Source organism: Pelophylax lessonae (assembly GCF_965119305.1).
Source record: "Pelophylax lessonae genome assembly, chromosome: 8".
In the NCBI taxonomy this organism is placed as follows: domain Eukaryota; kingdom Metazoa; phylum Chordata; class Amphibia; order Anura; family Ranidae; genus Pelophylax; species Pelophylax lessonae.
Genome location: NC_138775.1, coordinates 173,991,699 through 174,002,657, shown reverse-complemented (window position 1 = coordinate 174,002,657; position 10,959 = coordinate 173,991,699). Strand labels below are relative to the sequence as shown.

At 42.3% G+C, this 10,959-nt stretch overlaps 1 protein-coding gene across 1 annotated transcript in view; it reads left to right on the top strand.

Annotated features, from left to right (window-relative positions):
- Positions 1-3,376: 3,376 nt before the first annotated feature.
- Positions 3,377-10,959, top strand: part of LOC309561486 (pancreatic alpha-amylase-like) — a gene marked incomplete at its 5' end in the record, with an annotated part of 31,819 nt that continues 24,236 nt past the window's right edge. Inside the window, 2 exons of the mRNA XM_082265433.1 lie at positions 3,377-3,544; positions 10,737-10,883. Coding sequence (XP_082121559.1) covers positions 3,377-3,544; positions 10,737-10,883 — 315 coding nt within the window. The remainder of the gene's footprint in view (positions 3,545-10,736; positions 10,884-10,959) is intronic.

Genomic DNA, 10,959 nt, shown 5'->3' with positions numbered 1-10,959 from the left:
GCAGATAGCTGCCACAACACCCTTTTATTTTTTAAACGGCGGGCGGTCGGCTTTCAGATAAGGGTGGTCCCAGTGGTGGATTCGCCGCGGAATTACCCTTACGGTGCAGGGGAAGAGGTGCCCCCCCCTCTCGCTGCGTCCCAGACGGTTTCCCAGCTTACCGGACCCGCCGGTAGCGGGGAAAACTATCTGGTCCCGGATCCTCAGAGACAGGAAGTCGAGTGAGGGCAAGATGGCCCTCACTCGACTCTATGGTCTTGGCGGACCGGAGCTACGTCAAAAGTCTTTGCCTAGCAACCGGTTTAAAGGGCCGCTTTTTTTTTTTTCAACAATTTTTTTTTTTTTTTTTAGTGTAGTTGTGAGGTCTTTTTGACCCCAGATTTCACAATAAAGAGGACCTGTCATGCCTATTTCTATTACAAGGGATGTTTACATTCCTTGTAATAGGAATAAAAATGATCAAAACATTTTTTTTTAAAACTGTGTAAAAATAAAAAAAATAATAAATAAAATAAATAGGAAAAAAAAAAATTAAAGCGCCCTGTCCCCTTTAGCTCGCGTGCAGAAGTGAACGCATACGCAAGTCCCGCCCACATATGTAAACGGTGTTCAAACCATACATGTGAGGTATCGCCGCGATCGTTAGAGCGAGAGCAATAATTTGAGCCCTAGACCTCCCTAAGCTGGTAACCTGTAGAAATTTTTAAAATGTTGCCTATGGGGATTTTTAAGTACCAATGTTTGGCGCCAGTCCGTGAGCGTGCGCAATTTTGAAGCATGACATGTTGGGTATCTAATTACTTAGCATAATATTATCTTTCACATTATGGAAAATTGGGATAAATTTACTGTTTTCTTATTTTTTAATTAAAAAAAGTGATTTTTTTTTTAAAAATTGCATTTGGAAGACTGCTGCGCGAATATGGTGTGATAAAAAATATTGCAACAATCTCCATTTTATTCTCTAGAGTCTCTGCTAAAAAAAATATATAATGTTTGGGGGTTCTAAGTAGTTTTCTAACAAAAAAATGATTTTAGCTTGTAAACTGTGTAAAGTGTCAAAAATAGGCCCAGTCTTAAAGTGGATAAATGGACAACTTTGTGTAAAGTCCTACTTGGATGTTAGGCCTCTGTATGTGGCTAGGCTGTGTAAAAGTGTTACACATGTGGTATCGCCATACTCAGGAGGAATAGCAGAATGTATTTTTGGGTGCAATTTTTACTATGTACATGCTATGTGTTAGAAATATTGCATAAATGGACAGCTTTGTGTAAAAAAAAAATGCGTTTTCATTTTCTTTCCACATTTTCCAAAAACTGGTGGGAAAAAAATGACATATTCAAAAGACTCATTATGCTTCAAAAAATATACGTTGGGCTGTTTGCTTTCCAAAATGGGGTAATTTTTTTGTGGGTTTCCATTGTCCTGGTGCTCCAGGGCCTTCAAAAGTGCGATAGGTTGTCAGGAAATGATATGTGTAATTTGTGCTCCTAGAATGCCGGACGGTGCTACTTGAATGTTGGGCCTCTGTATGTGGCCAGGCTGTGAAAAAGTCTCACACATGTGGTATTGACATAATCAGGAGTAGCAGCAGAATGTATTTTTGGGGTGCAATTTTTGCTATGCACATGCTATGTGTTGGAAATATTTCATAAATGGACAACTTTGTGTAAAAAAAAATGCATTTTCATTTTCTTTCCACAGTTTCCAAAAACTTGTGGAAAAAAATGACACGTTTAAAAGACTCATTATGCCTCAAAAATTATACGTTGGGGTGTTTACTTTCCAAAATGGGGACGGTGCTACTTGGATGTTAGGCCTCTGTATTTGGCTAGGCTGTGAAAAAGTCTCACACATGTGGTATCCCCATACTCAGGAGGAGTAGTAGAATGTGTTTTGGGGTGTAGTTGCAAGTATACTTATGCCGTGTGAGAGAAATAACCTGTTAATATGTCAATTTGTAAAAAAAAAAAAAAATCTTCATTTTGCAAAGAATTGTGGGAAAAAATTACAACTTCAAAAAGCTCACCATGCCCCTTATTAAATACCTTGGAATGTCTACTTTCCAAAAAGGGGTCATTTGGGGGGTATTTGTACTTTTCTGACTTTTTAGTGTCTCAAGAAATGAGATAGGCCTTCAGTACATCAGGTGTGATCAAGTGTGATAAATTTTCAGTGATTAGCGCCATAACTTGTGGACTCTATAACTTTCACAAAGACCAAATAATATACACTTATTTGGGTTATTTTTACCAAAGATAAGTAGCAGTATAAATTTTGGAAAAAATTTGTGAAGAAAAATGACTAATTTGCTAAATTCTATGACAGAAACAAAGAAAAATGTGTTTTTTCACAATATTTTCAGTCTTTTTTTTATTTATAGCACATAAAATAAAAAACCCAGTAGTGATTAAATACCATCAAAAGAAAGCTCTATTTGTCTGGAAAAAAGGACACACATTTTTTATGGGTACAGTGTTGCATGACTGAGTAATTGTCATTCAAAGTGTGAGAGTGCTGAAAGCTGAAAATCGGTCTGGGCAGGAAGGGGGTGAAAGTGCACTGTAGGCAAGTGGTTAAGCTACAGTGTCATGGCTGACTGCAAGCTTTTTTGAACAATGTTGGAGTGAGTCTGTCCCAGTCTGTTTTTATTAACATACATTGCAAGAAGCCCTGCCCCTAAACCTCTAACCCTTTGTTAGGACAGAGTGTTCAAATCAAGTTAAAATTGGTATTGAATCAGTAAAAACAGGGTTATTGATGGCAAACACAGCTGTCCAGCTCCCTCCTAAACAGAAGGAACTATGTGGCAGGAAGGTCCAGAATAAAGCATCTGAATAAGGTAAGCTGCAGTTTTTAAATATTTTTTAAGTTAGGCTTTGTGAAAGGGGACCTGGAAGTGTAAAATAAGTGGCATCCCATCTTAGCTGCAAAAGTGAAAATGCACTTTAAGGAATGTTAAGGAGATCTTGGCTGACTTTTACTAGAGAATTGTCCAACTAAGTGACAATATGGTGGGTAAGATACCATACTACCACACTATACCACAGGATCCCCAAAAATATCATCTGAAATAACAAGTTTAAGAACATTTTTTTTTCCTATTTTATCTCCAAAATGTAGGGCAAAACATAATTATGATGAACTCTATTTTCCTTGTTTATCTGTTACAAACACTTCATGCGTTTGAGAAAAACAAACCTGCTTGTGGGAATTTCCATAATATCGTCACCTGGCTACTTCTTATTTTTTTTTTTTAACCTGGCTACTTCTATCACTATAAACAATCACAGGTGGTCATTTGACACGGTTATGCAACACCCACCATTTATAAGACCAGTAGTATGAGAGCATCTTGTCACATTAGCAGGCAGGATGAAGCTCCTAGTTCTGTTGTTGGCAGTTGGGCTTTGCTCAGCCCAATACAACCCCAACACAAGAGCTGGACGGACAACAATTGTCCACTTGTTTGAGTGGAAATGGGACGACATTGCAGCAGAGTGTGAAAGATACTTGGGACCCAATGGGTTTGGAGGAATCCAGGTAAGTATACAATACCCGAAAAAACATCACCCAGATAAAACTCAGAATTGCACTTATTTTCCTTTTTTTTTTTTTTTTTTTTTTACAGTTACAACAGTTGCTTTATGAAACGATTAAAGTGTATCTTTCCTTAAAACGTTTTTTTTTTTAGTTTTGGATAGAGTGGAGAAGGGTTAGATCCCTTGACAGACTTTACTGCTATCTGGGGCTCCACTAGATAGATTTTCTCCTTATTTCTGTTCTGGGGATAAACCTTAACTAAACAGGGAAACATACAACAATACAAAGCTAACAGGGTTTCTACTGTTCCCCTACTTATCTTAAAAAAAAAAACAAAAAAAAAAACTCTTTGTTGTTGGAGAGTTTCCTTCACTTCCTGTCTGGTAAAGAAATATTGTCCACAGGACAATGACAGCAGTAAGATCTGACAGGGGTTATAATCTTTCCTCACTCTATCCAAGGCTGGAAAAAAAGTATTTTTTAGCAACAGGTACACATCTTTTCTTAGTAGATGTAAACTAGACAAATTATTATATTATGCAAAGTGATGGATTGCAATTTTTACTCTAGGGCTATAGTCCCTATTTATTGTAATATACATCAGCTCTGCTAGTTTAAAATTAATTTGGCTGATAGCAAATTGGTTGACAACCACAAACTCTTTCTTATACCCTCTATTATTTGTCTCTAGACTTCTGAAAAAGATTGTCTAATGGATATCTAATGGATATCTGGTATATTGTACTGTTGCTCCTGAGTCTTGAATACTAATCTCTAAGCTGATGTAACCAGATACACTCTTCAGTCTAAGTTTGTACCACTATGTTTGCTGATTCACGATTGTTCACTTTTACGCTGCTTAAAACAAAAAAAAAAAAAAGGATTGCAATTCCAAAAGAAACCATTTTGTATTTACAGAAAAGGATATTTTCTGGTATGTGGAAAATGTGGAAGGCAGTTACTATGTAATCACTATGATATTTGAGAACACAATAAAGAGGCAATACGAAGAATGTTGATAATAATCGGCATAAAGCTGCAAGGCAAACAAATCAGTTAGATTTCAATTTAGCGTATAGTCATATTTTTTGAAACAGAGTTAAATGCTGATAGATTTCTATAGTTTACTACTTTTTGGATATCACCAGTTCTGCTTGAATTAGATTTGAATTAAATAATCCCTTATTCTGAATTTCTGAGTTCAGCCTCCATGCCCATTAATCCTTTTCTATTTACACTCTCCAATGCAAAATTACTTCTTACAACTCTAAACATATATGGGCTCTTTTCAAATATCTGCTGCAGGGGAAGATTATACATTTTTTCAGATGTTTTACTTTTATGTTTAACATTTTTTAACTTGCAAACACAAAAAAAGGACAAATAGAATCTGTTTACTGTAAGTAGAGCCTCATTTTTTTCCTACTGTAGATGAAATCAGATGAAATCCACAACCACAGACTACACAGTGCAGAAAGCAACCTTCACATTAGCCTATTTCCTTGATGGAACATGTACACTGATGTCCCTTCCACAGGGGCCCATACAGTCAGCCATACTAGTGCCAAGTTTAGTTAAAATCCAGTTAACCTATTTTTACACTGTGGGAAAAAATGAAAACACCTTGCAGGAAACCCATACTAACATTAGCAGACCATAAAAGCTCCATTCAGATACAGTATTTGTAGTAGACTCTGAGGAAGGCAAGAGTTTTCTGTACTTAAGCAGCCTTGATTTTTCAGTGGCGGCCCGTGCATAGGGGGCGCCAGGGTGCCGCCCCCCTACCCCTAAAAAAAAAGAAAAAAAAAAAAGAAAAAAAAAACAAAACGAACAAATAAAGTTGTACAAAAAAAAAAATTGGGTTCGCCGGCCTCGCCTGAAGGAACTGGTGGCTAGGGGGGGTGGGGTTACGTCCCAGAAGAGGCGCCGATTGGCTGCCTTCTGGGGGGTAGGGGGGTATCCTGGGCGCAAGTCTTTGCGATTGGACACCCCCACTTTCTGATATCCTGGCTGTGATTGGTCCAGTCTACAGCCTGGACCAATCATCATCCAGGATATCGCTGACGTCGCAATGGGGCGGTGCCGGTGCGTGCGTCAGTCACTCACCGTCACCGCCGCTCAGAGAAAAGGAGAGGCCGCCCGCCGGTTCCCGCCGCCGAGACGAGGGAGAAGGACCCGCCGCAGAAGAGGAAGAAGCTGAGCCGCCCGCCGCCAGGTAAGTTTGAAGGGAGCACGCATGCTGGTCTCTGCATCGATTGGGGTACAATGCTGGCACTCTGCAATCATTGGGGGACAATGCTGTGGCCACTCTGCAATCATTGGGGTACAATTCTGTGGCACTCTGCAATCATTGGGGGACAATGCTGTGGCGCTCTGCAATCATTGGGGGACAATGCTGTGGGCACTCTGCAATCATTGGGGTACAATACTGTGGCACTCTGCAATCATTGGGGTACAATACTGTGGCACTCTGCAATCATTGGGGTACAATGCTGTGGGCACTCTGCAATCATTGGGGGACAATGCTGTGGTGCTCTGCAATCATTGGGGGACAATGCTGTGGGCACTCTGCAATCATTGGGGGACAATGCTGTGGCGCTCTGCAATCATTGGGGGACAATGCTGTGGCGCTCTGCAATTATTGGGGGACAATGCTGTGGCGCTCTGCAATCATTGGGGGACAATGCTGTGGCGCTCTGCAATCATTGGGGGACAATGCTGTGGCGCTCTGCAATCATTGGGGTACAATGCTGTGGCACGCTGCAATCATTGGGGACAATGCTGTGGCGCTCTGCAGTGATTGGGGACAATGCTGTGGCGCTCTGCAGTGTTTGGTGACAATGCTGTGGCGCTCTGCAGTGATTGGGGACAATGCTGTGGCGCTCTGCAGTGATTGGGGACAATGCTGTGGCGCTCTGCAGTGATTGGGGACAATGCTGTGGCGCTCTGCATTGAAAGGGGCTCGCACGCTGAACTCTGCATTGATGGGGGCACGGAACAGTTGCATTGAAGGGGGCACACACGCTGAACTCTGCACAGTGTTTATTGCATTGAAGGGGGCACAGCACAGTTGCATTGAAGGGGGCATGCACGCTGAACTCTGCATTGTGGGGGCACAGCACAGTGTTCATTGCATTGAAGGGGGCACAGAACAGTTGCATTGAAGGGGGCATGCACGCTGAACTCTGCATTGTTGGGGCACAGCACAGAGTTCATTGCATTGAAGGGGGCACAGTGTTTATTGCATTGAAGGGGGCACAGCACAGTGTTTATTGCATTGAAGGGGGCACAGCACAGAGTTCATTGCATTGTGGGGGCACAGCACAGTGTTCATTGCATTGAAGGGGGCACAGCACAGTGTTTATTGCATTGAAGGGGGCACAGCACAGTGTTTATTGCATTGAAGGGGGCATAGCACAGTGTTCATTGCATTGAAGGGGGCACAGCACAGTGTTTATTGCATTGAAGGGGGCACAGCACAGTGTTTATTGCATTGAAGGGGGCACAGCACAGTGTTTATTGCATTGAAGGGGGCACAGCACAGTGTTTATTGCATTGAAGGGGGCATGCACGCTGAACTCTGCATTGTTGGGGCACAGCACAGTGTTCATTGCATTGAAGGGGGCATAGCACAGTGTTCATTGCATTGAAGGGGGCACAGAACAGTGTTTATTGCATTGAAGGGGGCACAGCACAGTGTTTATTGCATTGAAGGGGGCACAGCACATTGTTCATTGCATTGAAGGGGGCACAGCACAGTTGCATTGAAGGGGGCATGCACGCTGAACTCTGCATTGTGGGGGCACAGCACAGTGTTTATTGCATTGAAGGGGGCATAGCACAGTGTTCATTGCATTGAAGGGGGCACAGCACAATGTTCATTGCATTGAAGGGGGCGCGCACGCTGAACTCTGCATTGAAGGGGGCATGTACGCTGGTCACTGCATTGAAAGGGGGCATATACCATCTCCTGTACCATGACCTGTGACATGCCTATACCATATCTGTGCCATGCTAATACCGTCACCTGTGCCATGCCTGTACCATCACCTATGCCATGCCTATACCATCACCTATGCCATGCCTATACCATCACCTGTGCCATGCCTGTACCATCACCTATGCCATGCCTATACCATCACCTGTACCATGCCTGTACCATGACTTCAAAGTCACGCAATTTTTTACTGCGTTTTTTGACGCGAAGCAATACCTATTACATTTTTCTTTTTGCGCCCCCCCCCCCAAAAAATTTTGAGCACCAGCCGCCACTGATTTTACTCATGAGCTTGTTGGCATAGTTTGCCTTTTGAAATATTAAACAAACAAAAGAATATACTTCCATGTGTTACCATCCCACATGCTTTACACAGGAACCCCAGAATTTCTTGGGTGACAGCCAACAGTGGTGCCATCCAAAGCAAAAAGAAAAAAAATGCCAGCACTTTGCAGCTTGCTTACACAGATATCTTCAAGTGCAGATGTAGCAGATCAACATTTCAAGGACATAGAGGTCTCCTTTATCAAAGCCCTTGGTTACAGTGACCTGTGCGTCCCTGAAATGTCAGTCTGCTAAATCTTAATGTAAAGAAAATTGCATAGACTAATTAATACATAAACAGTTGTGCTGGTCTTCTTACATTAAGTTAAAATGTTATTATTATTAATATGAATATAAATTGTGTTATTATAAAGGATTTATAGAAGCTCAAACAGCTCTAAGTGCTAGGTCAATGATACCAGAGGTATATAAGGGAAAAAAGACACTGAATTGCCCCAGCTGCTGTAAAGAGCCCTTGGAGCAGTGACAGGACAGAAAATTACTCAAAGTTAACCACTTTAACCACTTGCCGACCGCCCACAGTATATTTACTGCGGCAGTCAGCCCCTCCTGGGCAAAGCGACGTAGTACTAGGTCGCTTGCCCAGGAGCCTGCAGGGGGCAAGCGCGCGCCGCCGAGGCGCGCTCCCACCCCCGCTCGTTCAGGGACATCCCCGCGCGAGTGACCGGCGGCTCCGATGTCCGCCGGTCACTCCCGATCTCCCGCTGGAGAGGGAGAAAGGCAGGCAGCTGATGTAAACAAAGCCGCCTGTCATTCTCCCTGGTGTAACTGCAGAGATCATACTATCCTGCTATGTAGGATCGTATGTCTCTGTGGTTACATCACAAGCCACGCCCCTAGGGACAAACTTAACCCCTTGATCACTAATTTGCGATTTTTTTTGCGGGACTGCAACATTGCGGCGGACAGATAGGACCCCTGACTAACATTTTTTACACTTTTGGGGGTACCAGTGACATTACTACAGTAATCAGTGATAAAAATATGCACTGTTACTGTAAAAATGACACTGGCAGGGAAGGGGTTAACAGTATGGGTGATCAAGGGGTTAAATGTGTCCCTAGGGGCGTGATTCTAACTGTCAGGGGGCATGGCTTGTGAAGTAATCACAGAGACATGCGATCCTAAATAGCAGGATCACATTGCCTCTGTGATCACTTCAGGGAGAATGACAGACGGCTGTGTTTACATCAGCCGTCTGTCCTTCTCTCTCAGCTGCGTGAGATCGCGAGTGGTCGGCGGCCATCAGAGCCGACGGTCACACGCACTGGCTCCCCGCCTTACGAGTGAGGGTGGAGTCAGGAGACTCACCTCCTAGAGTCTCCTGAGCGAGCAATGTAGTACTACGTCACTTTGCCCAGGAGCGCCTGCCTGCCGCTGTAAAACTGCGACGGTCGGTCGGTCGCTAAGTGGTTAACAGCGATCGGGACCCCCTATTCAGCAAACATTTATTCGAATTCCATTGTAAGATCCATAATGAAAAGAAAATGTTCAGCAGGGCTTCTCACATAGTGGTACACAAGCAATCGTCTATGGCTATAGTTTTAAAACCAAGGAGATCTTGCCCAAAGGAAAGTCTATTCAGCAAAAGTCCAATGATGGTAGGTTCCTGGTCCAGGGAGAATCCCATCTGCTCCAGCAGGACTTTATGTTGCAGCACTTCTTCCTCTATTAATGCCCCTTTCCACAGAGGATCAATTTTCACTGACTAGGGGGCCCAAGTGCTGTTACCTTGAGTGATAACGAATTTATATAGTGCCAACAGTTTGTGCAGCACTTTAGATACTGTAACAAATAAAGATATTATGCCACTATTTCCCTTAAAACTAAAGTTGGATTTCTCTTTATCCCTCTTAGGTCTTTTACAAACAGGGACACATTACTGCATAGCCATTATAGGTCATGGTCTAGGCTGCCAGAGTTTTTAGAGGAGGCATACAGCCAGAAACACATTCATATGAAAAACACTATATTACATTCCTGTGCACTGGAAAGGCTGCTGTGTGCATTATAATTAGTGGAGTAGTGTTTAAGCTGCTAAAAGAGAAAGGCCACAGTGCACTCACTCCTCTGGAGGACTCAGTGTTTGTCTTGCGTGGCTATAAATTCTGATCTTGTTAATGTGATCCTAGGGCAGCCTATAGATGATTTGATTTTCTTGAAAGAAAATCGCATGATTTCCTCATCAACACAGTCAGTGTTGTTGATGGGGGAATACCTACCGCAATGCTATTGTGTTCTTCCGGTGGAGGGGCACAGGGAGCCTTCCCTGCCCACCAGAACACAATGATTACTGCTAGAGGCTATAGCCACTGGCAATAATCACATGCCAAAGATCTCACAGGCTGGTTGTACCCAACTCAATTGATGGATTGACTTGGGTAAAATCAGCCTGCCCATACATAGATCAAAATTCGACTGGTCCCTGCTAAACCAGCCAAATTTCGATCCATGTATGGCCGGCTTAAGTCTATTGGGTTAGGAGGAGGCACCACAAGACAATTTTAATGGGGGGGGGGGGGGGGGGTAGGAAATATAATACAGTCCTAACACAGGTTTATAGGAATAAAAAGTATAATGCAAATCACCTCCAAATTTTAACCAAAAATCTTACAACTCCATAGAGATTTTCATGGCTAGTATTATAACAACCAATTTTAATATATTTTTAAATTATGTTGTACATTAATAATAATCTTATCTATGTGGTATTAAAGTGAATCTACTTAACTGTATTTGTAATGTTACCATTATATCCGATTAATAAAAATTTAGACTTTTAAACCCAGTGGTATAATGCAGATTTATAAAGGATTTTCAGCACATTGCATTTGTCTTTGCATTTTACAGATTTCTCCACCAAATGAAAATGTTATTGTTAGTAATCCCTGGAGACCCTGGTATGAAAGATACCAGCCTATCAGCTACAACCTCTGCACCAGATCTGGCAATGACCAGCAGTTCAGAAACATGGTGACCAGATGTAACAATGTTGGGGTAGGTGGATCAATAATCAATATTTTTTTAAGACTATGTTTAATTGTAAAACATCATTTATTTGCATACTGTTTTT